This window comes from Falco biarmicus, chromosome Z, assembly GCF_023638135.1.
Source record: "Falco biarmicus isolate bFalBia1 chromosome Z, bFalBia1.pri, whole genome shotgun sequence".
NCBI classification, from domain to species: Eukaryota; Metazoa; Chordata; class Aves; order Falconiformes; family Falconidae; genus Falco; species Falco biarmicus.
The window spans coordinates 43,481,753-43,502,947 of NC_079311.1; the positions used below are offsets into that span (position 1 = coordinate 43,481,753).

Consider the following 21,195-nt stretch of genomic DNA (forward strand, 5'->3'; position numbering starts at 1 on the left):
CGCTGAATGATTCAAGACCTTCCCAATTGGCTTGCCTGACTTACAGCAGTTACTGTTGCTGCTGGCCTTTTTGAAATACAAGATGATTTGGAACTATATTTATTTTATACTTTTTTTTTATTTCCAGTTGAGAAAGTGGAAGCCTATTAGAGGACAGACTGTGCGGGTAGGGATTTGTAATCTTATGGGACAGAGATTTTTCAGAGAATTTGCCTACGAAGTCAAAAGTGAGGCTTTGTAATCTGTGTATATTGAGCATATACAAAAGTGAATGAATGAATTTGACAGATTTAGAAAAAAAAGGTAATAATAGTTAGACTCTATGGGTTTGTAAGAAATAAATGCTAATCCTCTGTGTTGATTAAAAGTTCTTACTTCAGGAAAGAACTGTGGATGACATGTAGTTATTAACAGTCCTACCTCTGATCTTATACTTTTTGTGAATGTTCTTGAAGGCCTTAACTTCCAGCTGTGGGCTAGCAGAGTGGCTAAACAACCTCTTTGCTGATTTTTTTTTTAATGGCACAGTTTAATATTTATTATATTAAAGTTGAATGAAGTAGCAATTTTGCTAGATAGGTAATAAAAAAACCAGAAACCTTTGACTTAAATGCATCCATTAACTCCTTGACACTGCTGCAGCTCTTTGGGTTTAAGGGAGAAAAGGGAGAATCGATTATGGTATGAAGAACATAAGTAATTATCATTGTTTAACTTGAAGATGTGGGGTTTTTTGTTTGTTGTTTTTGTTTGGTTTTTTTTGTGAGAGATATGGTTTGGCTGGAAAATCAAAGGTACACAAAGTTCATGCTAGGAAGCATAAGAGGTGGTTAAATGGGTCTATCTAGATGTAAACAATGCAAAATTTGTTAGATTTACTTTCAAATTAATAAATTGGGTAGAGTACGCAAATACATAAATAGGAAATAAAAGTAGCAAACTGGAATCTTTCAGCATTGCACCGGGTAGCCAGGTATGTCTTATTTTGCCTTTTGAGGTGGATTGCTAATGGTTCTGTGAAATGTATATCTTTTGGATTTGACAGTACTCTTGAGACAGATTGAGTTGTAGGCCTCGGAGAGGCCTCTCCACTGTTGCATGAGGTGATTGGCTAAAGGATTAGCAAGATGTGGGATTATTTTTTCTTTCTTGGCTGTGGTTGCCAGCTATCTCTGGGATTGTAGTGTGTGAAGCTTAAGAGGATGAGGTTAACCTCTTGAGGGTTTATTCTTATGAGTGTGTAGTTAATCCTTAGAAAGCCTATAAATAACTAGGCTGTATGTTTCATTATAAAATAGAAATACAGACTAGAGCAGAAATGAATGCAGAACTTAGTGGAAGGGAAGAGCTAAGCAGCTGTAGCATTACTTCAGATCCTCCTCAGCCATGATCTGTATTATGTGTAGAGGGAGGGGAAATTGCCTAGTTCTTTTAAATAAAATGAGATCTAGTGAGCACAAGACACTGTGTACTCACTCCTAACATAAACTAGCTAACCTCGTGTCTAAATTACTGAACTCTGGCAATAGGAACTCTATTGTGTGGCAACATGCTGGCTTATTCGTCATATTTTGTTCTTTTAAAAAAACATAGATATGTTAATTACATGGTAGGATTCTGTCATGGTAGGTGCTTTCAGAATACAAAGGCTCCAGACTTGTAAACTTAAGTTTAAATTAGATTGCAAGGGAAGGTATTTGTCAGCATGACAATTGGTATTCTCAAAATACCAGTCCCCAAACAATGGTTAGATTTTTATTGTTAGTGCCACTAAGTTTTGAGGAAAAAATGAGAGCATTATTGATGTGTATTGGTAGCTTGTCCTACACAAAACAGACAACCTGGGAGAAGGTGTGTGAAATGTGAATGAAGAGATAGTGTTAACCAAACTTGGTTTCCACTTGACACCCCCACCCCCGTGCCCTTCCTTACACATTTTGTGCACTCTGAACTGCTGGGGAAATGGAGAACCTTGGAGCAGCAATATAGAGGAGAGTAGTATCAAAATGAGACAATAAGATGTCTTCAGTCATGCTGAAGAGAGGAAAACTGCATTCAAAAGTCAAATGTAATTTAGTTGCAACCCAGACCTCACTTACCTTGCAAAGTTTCACATGTGGGTGGGTAGAAAAGTTGCATCTTGGATCTTGGGCAGAAAGAAAGGCAGAAGATCTTTAGGTGGCTCTTATTTAGATCTAGTCTCTAAGTTACAAGTCAAAGGTGAGACGAAGTATATGGTTACGGATTTGTGAAGCTAAACAGGTTTCAAGAAAGAAGTGAAAGGGAGATGATTGGGAAAAAAAATGTGGGTAGCTAGACATCAAACCTGAAGATAAGCAGCTACTGTGAATGCAGAGAGAAGGTAGACTGATGAGATGAGCATGTGAGGTACCAGTGGTGAGCTGGTACCACTTGCTGGATTACTGTCTACTGAGCAGATTCTGGGGATGTGGGATGTGCATGTTGAATGGTGTAGAGATGTAAGTTGGTCTGTTTTGCAGCAGGAGAGAGGTGCAAGTGGGATGGATAGGAAAACCTGTGTATGTGGCAGTAGTAAACAGAAGACTAGAGAAGTCAATGGAGAATGTGGTTTCAGGAAGGGTTAGGTAGATAGAAGCAGAGGAAATTGATATGGCAGAAGAGACAATTTCTTCTTTTTGTGATCTTGGTTCTAAATGACTCTGTTAGACTGGTTTGGAAGGAACAGTTTTGGTGGAATGGAAAGGACCAAAATTTAGTCAAAATACTGGAATAGTACAGTTAAATGCAAGGATTTACAGAAAGTGTGTTCAGTGAGCTTTAATAATGAGACTACGGAAGGGCTACCAGAAGGGCAAAATGGGGGTTAGGGATGAGTTTGCCTTTGAAAATGGTTGAGGCAGAGGAGCAGAAATACATATATATTTCCTTGGCACAGAAAGGTAGGTTATTTAATCCTGGTGGAAAGGATTGCTTCCTCTAGAGACATTTAAAGCATATGCAGACAGAATAGTTTTCCATGTTTGAAGATAGTTTTTGTGAATATTCACTTTTTGCCAAAGCTATCAAGGAAGTAAAAGGAGACAAACTGAAGTGATGAGCGTACCTTCTTCCCCCTTACAAACATCTGCTTTGTGTTCATAGTTGAAATGAGACAAGTGGAGTAGGTGAGGAGTCTGTAGGCTGAGATAAAAATGTGATGTGACCTTCAGTGCTTCTCCTGAATGAAGTCTGAGATATGGTAGGTTTGGAGGAGGAAGGAGTTGGAGGGGAAGAATTAATCAGTTGGCTCAGAAAAAAGAGAAATGCAGCTGGGACTGATGCACATGAGATGAAATCAAATGCAAAGTTAGTTGAGTAAGGGTGAAGCAAAGCATGGTCTTGGAGTTGTCCTTCAACGTAAGTAAGAATAGAGAAAGGCATCAGGCGTTTACATGCTGAATGATGTAGGGTTGTAAACTGGACTACTTCATGGTAGGAGGGAAGGGTGCAAAAACTGAAGCATACAGATCCGAAACGCACTAAGGTTAGGTTCTGAGAAGCAAACACTGATAAACTGAAGTGAACTGCCAGTGTGCCAGTGGGAGTGGTGTGCACTGCACTGGCAAAATGTACCTGTAAGTGGGCAACTGTGGCAAAGATGGAGTCACTGGGGGTAGGAAAGCACAGAGAGGTAAGCGCAAAGGGGCTGGAAGAAGGTGCAGGGGGATGCAAGTACTGTAAACGTTAAACTAGAGATGTACAAGAAAACAGCAACCCCCGATGTTTTTCGTGGGGGAAGAGCAAGGCAAACTGTTGGGACAGGGGGCTGTGTGGGAGGACTGGAACAGAAGGGAGAGAAGCTTGCTTTCCTTGTTCTTGTACAAAGCGAGGCTAGCATAGGCATTTAGGATAACTTAAGGAAATATTAAAGGCAGGGCAAAGACACAGTTTGGGGGGCAGTTTGCTGCAACTTTTCAGTATGCTGAAGAGTTTGTATCAATTACAGGATTCCTGGTATCTGGTAACTGCATTATTCCAAAGTTGCATCTTGTATAACACTTATTTTCTGTGAACGTCCAGTACTGTTTTGAAAGGTGCTGGCTAACTGTAGCTCTTTAAATACTTACAAACAGTAGTATTGAGGTGGTAAAAGCAAGGATTAGCAAAAGTGGATTGCTCAAATGCATGTTAAGAAGCGATTCTCATTTGTAGGTGGAAGTAGTTACAGAATGTGTCGGGGAATTTCAAAGAATCTGGTCTGTGGCTTGGAACAGTAAATAAAAATCCATGTAATGCTTTTCTCATGACTCTCATATTTTTCATTCCTTGATATCTCTGAAATGTTGTAGTTAGAAGTAGCTAGGACAAAAGAGTGAAGAGTGTAGTTTAAAATATATTCAACTTAAGGATTTTAATTTAGCAAAAAGCCTTTCTGCTCCATCATCACTATCTTCATCTACAGCCAGATTTAAATTTCTGGAGACTGAAAGAGGCTGCAAGAAAACTAAATACTTAAGATAATCACATGTCAGTAATAAAACCTCCTAGATTAATATCTTTAAGTCATTTCCAAGTTGGAGCATGCTTGAACTAGTTGGTTTTGGCTGCTGTCAGCAGGACCATGCTTTTGAAGTGCTGCTGCACAGCAACGGTGTGCTAACAGTAGCTAATAAGACAAAAATGTAGATTAGAGATTAGAAGGTGAGTACTAGTAGGAATTTATGGTTGCCACAGAAAAAAACTGTGCTGGCAGTTTCTGCAAACTGGAAGTACTGTTTGCTGACAGCTACATTCTAGTGACTTAAGGCTTGCATCTGAGTCTTCAGAGAAAGCAGTATCTAGTGGACCAAAATTAAAGAAAAGCTTTGGTTTTGAACTGACTTACTCTTGACAGTGATCAGAAGAATGTAACTGGTTTCAGAAAACCAGCCTTTGTCTTGTCTGGATCAAGAGAATTTAAGGTTGTCTTCTGTGGTTTTTGGATTGTGGTTTTGAACTTGCTACTTTCCTTTAGAGTCAGGAAGTCCTCTGAAGACATGTTTTCCTGCACAAGCATAATTTTTTCAGCTTTTACTCTGACTCTTCCCATCCACTCCCTCCTGCCCTATGACATCTGTCCTCTATTGTTGCATAGTCTTTTTTCTCCAATGCAGCTTCAGCTTTGCTGTTTGTCCATTATTTCTTAAGAATTTAGCCTAAGGAAAAAAACCCACAACATTATGTAATCTAAGGAAAAAACCCACAACCATTATTAATACTAGGACCCTTAGAACTTGCTCTTCTGACTTGTTTCTATTTCCTTTTTTTGCTATAAACTGTTTAAGACAGCAACTGTACTTAAGGCAGCCCTGTAATACCTATAAACAGATTATATATACAAACACACAAAAGAACTTCTACGTTCTTATATGAAAGTATAAACAAGCAATATATGTGATGTAATTATATGAGAGTATATGTAGTATATAACTGTTAATGATATATTATGATATAAATTACATCATTTTATATATTTGATACATAAAATGCTGTATGTGTGTATATACATATAAGGTTATGCTAGCAAAAAGGCTTCTGCAGTTCATAGGCTGCTTGTTGTGTTGCCAGCATAGCTGCTGACACAACCTCTAGCTATGCTTCAAGGGGTCTGGTCAACTTGGTACAAGCTGCCAAGTTTTAGGTTGACTTACACTGCCTAAAAGCATGGAGGAGGGAAGAAAACCCTACTTTTCAGTTGGCAAAGGCCCTTATGTGGTTGCAGCTACACACTCAGTGGAGTGCTAACGCACCTTGGGGAGAAGATGTCACTGAACTGGAAGAATTCCATCTGCTGGCAATATCCTGCATCCTTGCTGCAGGGCTCTGCCGGTGTGGGATGATCCACAGAGGCTCCACAGTATAGCTAGGCTGCTAGTTCAGGTCTGCTCTTTTGAAAGTGCCAGTCATGCTGGCAGTACTATATAATTGTTCCCTCTATGTCAACGGGATGTTAAAAATCTTGCCACTTCACAATTATCACTAAACTTTTGTTAAATAGTTAATTGCTGATCACTTTGGCAGAAAAACAGCTGATGTGCTCATTCATTGGGTGAGGTGACAAATCATTTGGGTGGGGTCACCCACATCTGTCATTACTGTTTACAAGAGTGATCATTTTGAAGAGGTCTGAAGTGTAGTATCTCTTTATCTTTCTAATTCTGGTGCATAGATTTGCCCTCCAGAATGCCAGAAGGAAGGGCAGAAAAACCTAGCTGTTTAAAGTGAGACAGAAAGGCACAGCAAAGACTACAGCTGATGCTCAGCATAGTGCTAAGGAAAAGATAGAGTGCTGCTTTCTCCCTTGCAGTCTGTATATGTGATCTATAGTGGTGGTGGGAACTAATCAGCAGTTAATAAGCTACACGTGGAAATTATTTTTATATTTGCTATTTGCATTATATTGGGGAGCACTGAAGACCTGTTTCTCAGTTCTGTAGGTGTAAAGCGAACTTCAGTCTTAAAATTTAAAGATGAGATCTTGTGATTCAACAAAAACGCTATGTGTGTACTTGTAGGTAGACTGGTACTGGCTATGCAATTCAAATTGATAACAACCAAGCCTTTCTTTTGTTGAGAGATTTCATTTTTCTTGTTCTTTTTTAAAGAAAAAATCCCCATGAAATACAGAATCTATTCTAAAAGACAAGCTAAAGAATAAGACACAAATACTAAATATAAGGGGTTTAAGGAGTTTTCAAACATTTTCCTGTTGTAGTAATGAAAAATTGAATTTAGAGTTTTGCTAGGTAGATGCAGGCTTCAGTATAACTGCTTTTGACCCGTGCTGGCTGCTACAGTTGCATTCTGTGGGGTCTTTGAAGGTGACCGATTTTGCTGCCCCTGCATTAGAATCTGTATTTCTGCCTGTGTTGTAATTCATCTATGGAATTGTTTTTCCTTGAAGAACACTGCCAATAAATAAATATATAATTTTATTTCAGAGAAGTTAGTGTGGCAGCTTTGTAAGTGCAGCTAGTTTTTATTTTCATTCTTTAGATAGAGAGGAACTTCTAGCCTTGTAGAGCAAGTTTATGAGGAATTGTGCTTGTGTTTATCCTAACTTCCCTTAATTTAGCAAGATTAAACAATGTAGTTTAATCTCTAATGCAAGGAGAAAAGAGCAGTTGGCCAGGTTTGGGATTCTGTGACAAAACTGTGTACCATAGATCTGTAGAAGACATACATTTTAGAGTGAAACAGGTATATTTCAGTGTAAAAATGCAATGACAGCACCAAAGCATGAAGTGGTCTTTTTAGTCTTTGTGAGCCAGTTGAAATCTGCATTGCTTTTCCTATTTTTTTGAAGAGGAAAGAGGAAACCAGACTTGATTTCTAATAATACCGAGAAATTGGAGACAAAACTCTCTAATACCCAGTTTAGAGTGGTTAGAAAGCAGGCATTCTTTATTTTTGGCACCAGATACACAGGGGATAAGCTTCACCCAATGTGCATACTGACTTTGTTCACTGTTTATCTATATATGGCTGATCTATACATATTAATGATGTTTCTGAGAAATTATTACCATACTCATTACAGTTTCAGGAACTATGTATCATATCTACACTTTTATATGCATGTGTAGCATAATGGGTTGGGGGTCCTCTGGTAGTCATTTGGGAGACTTCTCCATCCTTTCTTAATCCTCTTCTTCGTCATCTTCCTTTTCTTATTACTATCCTTTTCATGACCTTCTCTTCTGGCCCTGTTTCAGCACTCTTGGCTCATGTCTTGGTTTCAGACCAGTTCTTATCTACTTAGTAGCTAAACTATAAAATGCAGCGTTCTACTACTAGCTAAAGTACATAATACAGCGTTGTGCAGCTCAGCAATGTCATGGATACATTAGTTGCAACATTTACAGTTAAACACACTGGTAAAAATCCCCTGGTATCACTGTGGACTTACATCTCTGTAGTACAATAACGTTTCACGTGATTTATAGATGAAAGAGGTTTGCTGAAGACGCTGTTTCTTTGTTCTGAAGGGATAGTCTCTTCCTGCACCCAAGGCACTGTGTCTTGTTCACATCATGGATAGTGTTTTCAAAGGACTTCTACAAAACTACAAAGGCTCAATTCCTGGCTCACTACCTAGAGATGCAGTAGTGGGCACTTTCAAGTTTGTTTACTGGGGTATAGTGTGGCTTGCTATCTGTCAGAATAAAACCTGAGCATTTAGAAGAAGGGGAAGTAAAAAAACCAAATGAACCAAACTAAACACAGATGTTTCAAAGGACTTGGGAAGAAAATTAAGCAATGAAAGTAGCTGACTCACATTTTTCTAAAACACATTTAAACAGGGAGAAAATGGTAAGCAGTAAGAATTGCAGAATCACAGAATGCCTGAGGTTAGAAGGGACCCTTGGAGGTCATCTGGTCCATCCCCTCTGCTCAAGCAGGACCACCTAGAACCACTTGCTCAGGATTGTGTCCATACGGCTTTTGAGTATCCTCAAGGATAGAGAATTTGCAACCTCCCTGGGGAACCTGTGCCAGTGCTTGTCACCATTGCTGTAAAAAACCCCCATGTGTTCTGATGTTCAGGAGGAATCTCTCGTGTTTCAGTCTGTGCCCATTGCCTCTTTCCCCGTCATTGGGCCATTCAGCAATGGGCTACAAAGATGATTAAGGAACTGGAGTATCTCGTGTATGAGTACAGGCTGAGAGAGGGGGGACTGTTCAGCCTTCTCTAGGCCCATCATTGGATGCTCTGCAATATGTCCATGTCTCTCTTGTACTGGGAAGCTCAGAACTGGAACAATACTCCTTCCAGGTGTGGCCTCAACAGTGGTGAGTAGAGGAGAAGGATCACCTGCCTTGACCTGCTGGCAATATTTTGTCTAATGTAGCCCGGGATGCCACTCACCTGCTTTGCCACAAGGGCACATTGATGGCTCACATTCAACTTGGTGTCTGCCAAGACTCCCAGGTCCTTTTCTGCAAAGCTGATTTCCAGCTGGACAGCTGCCAGCATATATTGGTGCATGGAATTGTTCCTCCCAGTGCAGGACTTTGTACTTCCATTTGCACTTCCCCTTGTTGCAATTGAAGAAAGTCCTGTCAGCCCATTTTTCCAGCCTGCTGAGGTCCCTGTGAGTGGTAATACAGCCATCTGGTGTATCAGCCACTCCTCCCAGTTTTGTTTCATCAGCAAAAGAAAGCAAATTTGGAGCTTAGTTTTGCAGATTGCTGCTACAGTACTGAAGCTTAGGGTTCAGATAGGTTAGGAGGGACTGTGTTGCAGGGACTGCTGTTAATCTAGTGGTGATATTGTCAAGGAAAAAGAAACATCCAAAAGCAATGAAGAGGAAACAGAGCTGCTGCTGCTGAAGCTGGGTTAGAAGGTGGAGTAGTAAGCAACCCATATTGGTTAGCTCATATTTTCAGTCTGTTCACCTATCATGGAATCGTTTGGATTGGAACAGACCTTCAAAGACAAAGTCCAGCCCCACCGCCATGCACAGGGACATCTTTCACTAGATCAGGCTGCACAAAGCCTTGTCCAACCTGACTGCAAACACTTCCAAGGACAGGGCATGCACAACTTCTCTGGGCAACCTGTTCCAGTGTCTCCCCACCCTCACAGTAAATAATTTCTTTCTAATATTGAATCTAAATCTATCTTCTTTCAGTTTAAAACTGTTGTTACAGGCCTTACTAAAAAGTCTGTCCCCATGTTTCTTATAAGCCCCCTTTAAGTATTGAAATGCTACTATGAGGTCTCTCTGGAAACTTAACTTCTCCAGATTGAACAACCCCAACTCTGCCAGTCTGTCTTCATAGGACAGATGTTCTAGCCCTCTGATAATTTTTGTGGCCCTCCTCTGGACCTGCTCTAACTGGTCCATGTCATCTTCTTGCACTGTGAACCCCAGATCTGGATAGAGTATTCCAGATGAGCATCTCATGACAGTGGAGTAGAGGAGCTCAGCTGCCCTCAGCCTGCTGACTCTGCTTCTTTTGATATGGCCCAGGATGCAGTTGGCTTTCTGGGTTGTAAGTGCATATTGCTGGTGCATGTCCTTCTCCACAGTGCTACTCTCATCCCATTCATACTCCAGCCTGTACTGATACTGGGGATTGCCTTGACCCAGGTGCAGGACCTTGCACTTGGCCTTGTAGAACCTCATGAGATTTTTAAGGGCCTACTCCTCAAGTCTGTCAAACTCCATCTGGATGGCATCCCTTCCCTTAGGTGAATCAACTGCACCACTCAGCATGGTGTCATCTCCAACCTTGATAATGGGTGTGCTCAATCCCCTTAGCTACGTTATTGATGAAGGTGTTGAATAGTGTTTGCCCCATTATGAACTCTCGGGTACATCAGTAGTTACTGGTTTCCGCTGGGATTATGAGTCTCATTGACTCTTTGGATGCGGTCATCCAACAAGTTCCTCATGCATCTAACAATCCATCCATCAACCTTGTATCTCTTCACCTGAGTGGCAAGGATGTTGTGAGGCACAAATGCCTTACAGAAGTCTCTGTAGATGGTATCTGTAGTTCTTTCCTTGTACACTGATGCAGTCACTCTGTTGTAGAAGAATGTGGATATATTCTTAAGGGAAGTTGGTTTTCATCCTGCAGTATGTTCTCCCCTGTAGCCAAAACACTTTTTTGAAAGCATCTGCAGAAACTTAGATGCAAGTATTAGTTAATGGCTTAGACTGTCTAATGACTTCTCTCCTGCTAGATTTGACTGTTGGTGGTGTAAGTAGTGTGTGCAGGGGTTTGGGCTGTGTTTTGAATGAGGGAGAAGACTGGATCTAACAGGAGAATAATTGTGAGTTGTTTACATTTTTTGGAAGGTTAAATTTGCAATGTTGGTTTAAAAAGTATTTCTAAACAGTGGGGGGAAGGTTGCTTGGTCAGCTAGCTGTGCTCAGTCAGTGGCCCTCATGTTTATTTGCCATAGGCATTTGATACAGGCTCTTAGTTCTTTCTGCTACTTAAGCAAGCAAATAAAAACACTGAAGATTTCCATTTAGGAAGGGAGAGAATATGGCAATGAGATTGAACACAGTAATGCATGTTTTTCTGTCACATCTTTCTGCCTGCTTGAGTTCATCAAAATCACAGTTCTTCAATTTTACAGGAATTGACGTGAAATAGTGCCCTTTACATTTTAGGTCTCTAAATTACTTTTGTGCTTGCCAGATATTTTTTTCATAACATCTCTATGGAGCTTGAGGGAATCTGTTGATAGTATTACTGGTGCTAGGCTGATAAGGTTTTTGAAACATTTTCTACTCTCTGATGTTTATTTAGAAGGGCACAAGAGAAGACAGCTGTTACAGTTTAGGACCAGGTATAACCTTTTTTCCACTGTTAGGTGCATCACCTCTGAATTTTAATTCAGTGCTTTTCAGCAGGTACTGAATAGTACATCACACATCCGTTTAAGAACAGAAGAATGCTCCAACTCTTTAATGCTAGGAATTCAAAACTAGATTTCTAAGTAAGCCATAGTTGTTTGTGACCCCAGTAGAGCTTCTTTAAGGTGGGAAATGGGATTGTAGCAGCTCTTGTTCTATCTTGATAAGCAGAGAGCCTAAAGGAGACATCTCACTTGTTTCACAAAGATTTACTCTGTTTCTGGAAGTCTCTGTCAGAGATTGAAAATGAATTCCAAATTGTAAGTCCTAATTAAAGAGCTCTTTATAGCTGGAACTTGCCTAGGATGTTGGAGGTGAAAAACTGTACTGCCTTTAAAATTGTTAGGAAGTGCTTGCTCAGAGAAGCAAGTGCTGTGTTTTTCATATATTGATTTTTGGATCTTTGTGGTCTGGTTAGGGGATACCGGGAAAAGAATTTGAGGTGATAAAATCTACATCTAGACTGTACAGTAAGCTGAATTTGCCATTTCTTTTCTCCCTTTGCAAATACGAAGAACTTAGGTTTTTTGCAAGAAAATGGTGGGTGAACTACTGATTGTTTTAAAATCTCTACTATGGCTAATTATCTCAGTGCAGTCACTTAGGTACGCATCGTTGCACTCTTCTCTACCTTCCCACTTTCCTCTGAAAGTGGACGCAGCCCTTGCTCTGCAAGTAATGATAATAATTGGTAGTAACACAGACCTGTTACTCATCCTTTTTTGAGCACATTTCTTATGGCAGGTGTCTAGTTTTTAATTAACTGCTAATGAACGTGCCTAGTAGACCATGATACTGCTGCCAACTTCTTCTGTTTTATATCTTACTGCTGCTAAGCTCTTAAAAGGTGACAGAGCAGGCACTAGTGTCTTTGAAGTGACAGGAAAGTGATTATATGCATAACACAATTGTTTCCAGGATCTACTATGGCAAATGTCTAGTTACTAAATACATCTGGTGAGCACTGCCTGTTATCCATTTCCTTGGTCTTCAGTTTCTTCCTTTGTGTGCAGTACATACTCCCTTTTCCCCTTCTAGAAAAAAAGTATTTTTTTGATGATTCAGGGTTTTATTAATAAAAAAAGCATGAACTTCTGGAAAGGATCATCTGTATCTGTGTTAGGGAAAACTTTAAACCTGTTATGAATAGGTAATATGTAAACAATAAATCTGTATACTTCAGTCTTAAAACGGCAATGAGTCTCAAGTAATAGACATTAAATCATAATATACCTTTGGTGGCTTAAAAGACCATGAGCAGGTTCTCAGTCTTAAAACTGTTTAATGTAGTTGGATATTTAAGCATCTTTGGGGACTGTTTTCCTCTACTGCTCTCAGTAACCATTTGGCAAAGCTGCTAAAGTATAAACAGCTCTGGTATTCCGTTCTACACCTTACACTGGGCATTGATCCTCACCATTTGTATGCAGTCCTGTCAGAAAAACCAAACTTAGCCCTTTTACCTGCTTTCAGCTTCAGAAGCTGTTAGTGGGAATTAATCTGTTTTTCCATTTCTGGGACTTTTGAAATACCCTGTGTCTAGGCTACAAACTAGAGCCAGAGAAATTGTAGGTAATGTGTCCCTAAGAGTTTAATTTTGAAAGATGTTAAACTATGCTTCCTGAAATTATGTGGGTTAACTTGTTTGCTAATTAAACTAAGCAAGAGAGGCAAGAATAAAGGGAATCTTTATGGCTTCCTAAAGGGGTAGGGACAAGAATGGAAACAATTTAACTTCATTTCCCTGTTTTGACCTTCCTGGCCTCACACTGCAAAATAAACTGATTTGAGCTGACTTGGAAAAGGGAGGAGGTTTTTCTCCATGAAACCAATTTGGAAGGGGTAAATTACTTTTTGTTAGTTAACTGCACACTATAACTAGGTAATCCAGTGTCATAGTGCAGCTGGGGACAAGTAAGACCAATGCCATGAATTCAGTGCAGTACTGCTGATAGATGTTGTCTCATGGCTAAGGTACAGGTAACTGAGTTGGCCAAGTGGTCAGTGAGTAAGGGAACAACTAAGATACCAGACTAAGACTTTGAGAGAGCCTGCCAAAACATCAGGTTATCTCCTGATTTGTGGAAACACTCTGGAAACTACTGAAGTCTGGTTTTAGAGGCTGGATAAAAAAACCAAACCAAACCAAAAACCAACAACAACAAAAACCAAGACCAACAAGCCCACAGAAATGCTACAGTCCTGTCAGACTTCACAGTGCTCTTCACTGATATTTCTTCAGTTACATGAAGTTTCACTAGCAGTAGCGGCTTGATTTTGTAGAGGGTAGTCTACAGAAATATAAAAATATTTCTTAATACTTCCTTCAAAATGTTACTTTTTGGGTTGTTGTAAACACATAAAAATAGAAGAATAAGAACCACCTTTCTCACTTTGCTTTTTAAACATACTGAAAAGTTGGTAAGGATAGTGATCAGATGTACATATTATGGTGAAGACTAGTGAGGTTTTGTATGTAGCACATGGAAAGAAATTCCTGATACACGGTATGAGAAAGATTTTATAAAGTCGTGGCTTATAGAATTGACTAAAGGTATTGTGATACATTTTAAGATTTGTCTTGTATATCAAAAATAAGTAAATAATGTCTGTGTTACACTTAGGACAACACAAAAGTGAAAGATTAGCAGGTCTAGACCAGAGTTCTTTAGTGTCAGTCCCTTGTCTACATAATACGGGGTTATGAGATATAAAAGTGTAGGGGCACAGTAGTTATTTAAATAGTAATAAATTCAGTCGGTCATATACCAGTAGATATTATGCAGGTATTGCTGACAGTTGAAGAGTCTTGGGATCTATGGAAGCAGATAAAATATTTTTGGATTATTTGCATTGGATTATTTTGGAGTAACTTGTGAAATACTGAGCTTTAGTCTAGATATTATTTCAGTACCTGTCAGCAAGCAGTACTGTAACAATTTTGCCTGCTCTTAGAGGACCACTAGCATTCACAAGGTCAGACTGTCATGTCTACCTGAGCTCATCCTGTTCAGACATTTGCTTATCTGTCTTTTTGATCGCATGACTTGGGTGGTACTCTAGTTTTTTTCATGGTATCTACCCTTCAGCGGAGGGATGTTGGAGCATGGCCAAAGTGGAGAGGTTTGTTCTGTCTTCCGTTCACATGCTCAGGCACGAGAAAGAGGAAAGAAGCAGAAAATCTGTTTACCTGTAGCAGACTAAAGAGGAGCTATGACTAATCTAAAGATGGTTTTGAAGCTTAGTTTTCCAAATAAATCTGTGCTGAGCATTTTTGGACAAATTAAATGGTTAGCTAAACTTGGAAAATATTAATGAAACCATGACAGCTTTAACATTTAGTATTTAAACTACGGGGAAGTCATTCCATTGTAAGGACTCTGTTTCTGAAATTATTTTGCCAGATTGGTTACAGGGTTGCATGTCCACTCACTATGTTACTGGTCTTGCAGGCTGCTTTTGAAACAGATGGAGGTATTTTAATTCATTAATACCATGTCTCTTGCCGGGAATTCCATGACCATATTAATGCTATCTGGAATACCTGAATTTTAAGTTCAAAGTTGGTTTCTAAACACAATGTTAGTTCATGAATATTTTTTCCCCCCTAAAAAAGACTGGCTAGAATGGAATATAAATTTAAGACACCAAGTATGAAATTGAGCAGTATCTTTAAGGTTTTTAATACTCGGAACAGAAACCTACTTACTGTCTCCAAATTGGGAAGAGTGATGTGAGTTTAAATCCATCTTGCCAGTGAAACTTTTTTTTTTCACAGAGCAGTGATACTCCTTTCTATAGAAAGGGAAAAGTATTCGGGCCTTCTGGTGCTGCTGTTCGTTTGTCACGTGTGATGCTGTGGCAGGCAGTAGCTGCTCAAAACAACCTGCAGTAGTTGAACCTATTCCTTGGGCTGCAGAACAAGCATCCAGGTAGCCTTTTTTGGTTATGGGATGTGAGCAGAGCTGCCCACAGACAGCATGATATAATGCAAGATGTATAGTGTGGTGGGACAAATGGGAGAAGCTAGATTTAAAACAGATAAACAAATTAAAAAATCCACTGTTGATTCTCAGTAATTAACCAAACTTCTCCCTTCTCCTTCCCAAACTATGTGCTATGCGTTATTCTTTTGGGGATGATGATACCGCTGGGAACAGCAGCAGCAGTTGCAGGCTCAACATCTCTCCCATGGCCATGGACCTCCAGTGCCTCTAACACCACATCCATCAGGACTTCAGCCCCCAGGAATCCCCCCACTTGGAAGCAGTGCTGGCCTTCTTGCCCTTTCTAGCGCTTTGGGTGGGCAGTCTCACTTGGCAATAAAAGATGACAAGAAGCATCATGATGCAGAACACCACAGAGGTGAGAGGCATGGCAGGCCTGATTAGGACATTGTCAAATTTGTGCATTGCTGCAAACTGTGCATCTTTAAAGAATTCAAGTTATATAGAATAAGAAAAAACTGCTGGCAAACTTAAAAATGTCTGCTTATATACCACTAATGCAAAACTCAGCTTGGAAATTTTCAGTATTATAAAAGGGGATCACTAGGTGTCACCTGCTCTACAGTTTGCAGGGCATTTTGACATCCTGGTAAATGCTTAGTTGTAACACCAGTGGCCTGCACCATATTGTGAAAAACTGTTAAACTGCATAATGGGTAATTTTTTCAAAGAAAGTAATGTTGTTAAATGGATGGGTGGGAAGGTAGGGGGAACGAGAAGTTAAATGTTGAAGTGAATGTGTTCAAACAAAATATTTAGATAATTGCATCTGTTACTTTAGTTTCATAGGCTTAAATTCTAGGCACAAATATTGGGCAAAATTGCACTTGACTAATTTTTGAAAAAAAAAAATAATTTATTCTGTCATGAAATAAAACTAGGCTTTGTGTATGGTTAAACTGTAAATCACGTTTACAAAGTACTGTAATTTTCAGGAAATCACTGTATTAGGAATGTGCAATGACTTATATAAATAAAAGCCATTTAAAAACTGTTTGCGGCTTGTGTTCTAATTTTTCCCCCCTTTTTTATTTCTGTTCTTGCCTCTGTGTCTGAACGGGCATGTCTGTGCATTTCTTGGTTACTACGGGAGCAGACAGAGAGCCAGGCACAGTAAGTACCAACATTCCTGCTAATATTTCCACTTCTATATAATGTAATAATCAGATGCTGCACTGTTAATCTGTTTTGTCTGTCTTTTTAGTCAGATTCATGATACTATGCAAGTGTGTTTTCTGTTAAGATATCTCTTGGTTTATGCAGAACACAAAGTCATTTGTTTGGAGAGCTGTATGAATCAGGTTTCTTTCTGAGCAGAATGATTTTGGGGGAGCTTGAACTTTGGTTTGCTTACTGAAGGATAGGGTGGGGGCAGGGGGAAAGCTGCAAATCAAACAGGATGTTGACTGCGACTTAAAAGTATAACGTTACTGGAGCTAAGATTTTTCCTGTAGGATTTTTAGGAATTAGAGTTGCAGAACAGGTGAGAAATTTAAAATTCATATGTCATAATGGGGTTTGGCCCTAGGAGTTTCTTTAACTGAATCTGTTTAAGCTTTACTAATGTCTTTACTGCTTAATTTGTGCTTCGGGTATGACTTCCATAGCAATACTTTTTCTCCCTTTAGACATAAGCTGTAATAGAATTGGTCTAAGACAATTCTATCTGAAAAACAGCTAAACAGCTCCTTTGTAACAGCTGTTATACCGTTGCGTATTGAGCAATATTGCTATATTAGTCTGTTGGAAATGGCCATGTGCAACTTCCACATGATTTTAAGTAACAAAGCTAGTTCTGCTTGTTGATGTCATAGGTGAATTTGGGCTCTGTTTTGTTTCTTAGGCTCAATTAGAAAAGACAAGAACAAGGAAAAGTTATTTGACAGATATCTTTATGGTACTAAACTTCTGATTTTTATTGCTGCTTTTTGTTTTTATACTAGGGCTTGACAATCACTTACTGGAAACTATCTGCATATCTTTTGCAGCAATCTTTTTGTTTTTAGATTACTAAGAAAGCATTCATTTCAGCTTGCCTAATGTTATTAATGACAGGGTAACTGTGGAAATAATTTTAAGATGGTGTGTGTGTGCACATGTAGAAGTGATAGCTTTGTGTTTTGCTGTGGTGGTTATGTTTCATATCCTTGCTCTCTTCCCATCCTCCCCTGCCCTGTCCATCATGTTGTTTGCTAAAAGGTTTTTGAGTTTAAAATCAGATGCTTCACAGTGCTATGAAATATGGACTCAGAATTCATCTTGTATCTGAGAATAGTACTTGCCTATGGAAGGAGAACTGTCAAAAATTAAACCTGGCTTTTGTGTTGTGGGAGATTTGCAATATCACTTGCATAGTTTACTATATGTCAGGTTTAGTGTTGCAGTTAGTTCTGTTGCCATAAGTGTAACTCATGATCACTTAATTGGTACCTGTAGTAGGCTCTTTTTTATGCTGGGTTTACCACTAAGTAATCTTTAAACTATCTGAGGCTTCATTTAATAAAAGAACTCCACTGTATGGAGATACTGAGTTCGGGTTTCTACACTGTGGTGGCCATAGTTTCTTTTTGGTCCTAGTGGAGAATAATACTTCATAATTAAATTAAACTTTGATAGCTGAACACAGGTGAACTTTACGTTGAACTTAAAATTGTTTGTATACAGCGTTGAATTAGAATCTTGGCTTAACAGTAAACGATATCTTCATTGAAAGAACCATAATTCAAGTAATGGTCAAGTTCAAATGTGGCTAAAATGATTGGCTGGGAATGATTTGCTCTGAGCTTTTCTAATTATCTTGTATTTTGATGAATTTCTTTTTAATTTAAAATATATTTTTAAGGATAATACAACTTTGGTTACAAGTATACAAGGCATACCAGCAGGTTTATGGAATTATTACATGTGTTTCATTGTTATGAGCAGTAAGCTATTATTTTGTAAATGCCTTTATAACATCTGGATGACCAAGATAAGATCAGTTTGATTTTCAGAATGATGTTTTAAATGTAATGGTGCTGTCAGAAAATCTGACAAAGGCTTACTTTCATCATGCAAGTCACCAAACCCCATGCTATTAGTTACCCAAATTAACCATGGTATTTGGTATTAGTGTGCAGTCCTGTAAGTATGATTTCCATCAAGTATATCTAGTGTGACCTTCCAGTGTCATCAGCAGAAGCTGACAGCTTTAAGTGTTCAGGTTTGAAAGATTACATTTAGTGCTTGCCTATTTGGTTTTAAATTAATATTTTTTTTTTGACATAGCTTTGAGTGAAAGCTTATTGTGACATATCATTTAGGCATATTCATTTTTAAATGAGCTCTAGTTTTATTTTTTTAAAGTCTCCTTAGACAAGCAGTTAAAGCTTTTATGTATTGTATGTTTAGAAATACTGCATAATGCAGTAAGAGTTAGAGGCATTTATAAAAGAATATAAAGATTTAGTGATATTATTCTTGATTGTGTTTAGTGTCCATTTTACCTACTCTTGCTGTATCTAAATGTCAAGGGCTACATTTTTCTTTTTTATATGAAGGTTTCAGGAAGTAAAATGAAAGGAATTATTTGAAATGCACATTTGTGAAATGCGTAACATTCAGGTTAGTAATAATGGTATACTTCATATATGAACTGCTAAAATTTGGTCAAAATTAAATTACAGGACTACATGGATAATGGCAGGTGGGTTTTGGCTGATGTAGCTTTAACCATCCAAAACTGGGCCATGTTACTGTGGGAATGCAGGCTTCCCTACTATTGTGGCATAGTCTGGCTGCAGGTAATGAAGCCAGGCAAAGTAAGCAAGTTTTGCAACTGGGGCTTAATAAAGTTTTGGGAGACATCAATCCAAAAGAACTTTGATGTCCACATTTTTTCCTCAAGGGAACTTACTGGCAACATTTTTCAAACTCATCTTAGCTGTTCATTTATCACTTGTCTTCCCACTGTTATAGCATCTTGTTCAGACAGCATAGAAATGCAAATGTTCTGAAGCACTCTATTGTATCAGTAATAATCAGTATACAGTAAACACTGACTTTATTATGAGCTTGGAATTTACATTAAGGTTGATTTTTGTCCTCATGACAACATTGAACTTGTTTTCTAAGAGTTAGGAAGTACTCATAAATTTCCCAAGAATTTTTTTTGCCTTCATTGTTAAGCATAAATGTTGCAATTACTTTGTAAAGCAAATGCTCTTTTCTTACAGCAGAAAAATATTCTCTGTCCTATTCTTCCCCTCCCAGTCCTGGAGGAAGGGGGCATGCACAACTGAATGCTACTTTTCAGTTGATATTATATGCAGGCTGGTTCTGGTTTGTGTTTTAGTTTTCCTGATTGGGTGTGGGGGGAGGTCATAAAAGGAGTTAGAGGAGAAAGTAGGGTACTCTTCAGTGTGGCACATGTATGCTTCTTGACCTTTGTGAAGAAGGCGTTGTTTTCCATTGTATAGCTTGTAATAGAAAAACTTGAATTTCTTTAATCAGTTATGTCTTTTATTTTTATTAGCGCTGTCAATTTAAAAAAATTAAAATAAGATTTTATAGTCTTTATGGATGCAAACAGCAAATTAGCTTCAGTGGGAATTGCTCACACAGAAGAGCTGTGGGATGCTGTGTTGCAGTTCAGTTTGTAGTCTATACAAAGCAGCACGAGGCTGACAATGAAGGGCAGGAGGATTGGGGTAGCGTGGTATAAATTTCTATGGATACCCTGATTCTGACAAACGTTAGCTAGAAAATACTGAAATCAACAGAAGCCTTAATCTCTGTTAATGTGTCCTGATTATTGATTTCATGTGGAGAGTGATTCAAATCTGTTTAAGCTTCTAGACTTCCTTGTTCCTAATATGAACCTACTAGTCTAAATGTAACTTGAAATGGTGGGCAAAAAGAGGGCGAAGTCAGTAGCTTTCAATCATGGGTAATTTAAAACAAAACCTACTGACTTTATAAGTCAACTTTTGGGTTGTTGACATGTGTGTTTGCAAGAACCGTATTCACCAAATGGAAGTTAATGATTCTTCAGCTGAATAACTTTGAATTTAATCTTTTTGTGCCTTGCTGGAGGATGATTAAGTGCTAGTCCCTCTTCCAACATGCACTGTATTCCTATCAGTAGGTCCTGATAATGAGCAGTGGGACTGCTGAGCAACTGGTGTTTTGGTTTAGGTGTTAGACTTGATCCTGTTTTGCTTACTCAACAAGGGATTGCATTTGTGCCCATCTATGTATGGCTGTCCTGTTGGTAGTGTTTGTGTGTGGTGCAGCAGCACGGGTGTAGTGACTGTTAAACAGACACAGTGGCCTTACTTGGTGATACGGACAAGTGCAAGCTGTCAACTAATGGCAGGCTGTGATGGCAGGTGCGTGCAGCTGCACAGTCAGTGAATGACCAAGCACAGAGCGAGTGTGTGTGTCTTTGAGGCAGAGGCAAGTAGGAGGGATAAGGAGCCCAGTGCTTAGAGAAGATCTTTATTGGGACCAGGTGTAGTTGAACCATGATCACAGCTGTGTTGTATATACTGTTATTTAATTGTGATGGTCAGCATAGAGTTAGTTGTCAGTTCTGTGTGTGCTAGTGAGTTGTCTTTGCTTTATTATACCTGAGGCTGAATGAGGTACTGTGGGCTTTCAGCTTGTACCTCTGGCACACGTACTTGTGGTCTGGAAGTAGTTGCTATGGGGAATGCCATAGCAGTCGAAGAAGTGTATTTGAATGATGTGCCTTATATTCCTAATATGGAACCTGCCTTCTCTTTGTGAATTGTGACGAGGTTTTCATTTCACATTTGCTGCTGGGGGTT

General features: G+C 39.0%; 1 protein-coding gene across 9 annotated transcripts in view; it reads left to right on the forward strand.

Moving 5' to 3' along the window:
* Nucleotides 1-21,195, forward strand: part of LOC130143173 (transducin-like enhancer protein 1) — a 162,518-nt gene that overhangs the window by 27,211 nt on the left and 114,112 nt on the right. For 7 of the 9 annotated variants that reach the window (XR_008819668.1, XR_008819669.1, XM_056325833.1 and 4 more), the window contains exons 7-8: nt 15,539-15,743; nt 16,482-16,498. Coding sequence is in view for 7 of the 9 variants with exons in the window: in XM_056325833.1 (XP_056181808.1) it covers nt 15,539-15,743; nt 16,482-16,498 (222 nt within the window). In the remaining 2 variants the exon portion in view is untranslated. The remainder of the gene's footprint in view (nt 1-15,538; nt 15,744-16,481; nt 16,499-21,195) is intronic. The other 2 variants (XM_056325828.1, XM_056325831.1) reach the window with 1 other exon arrangement.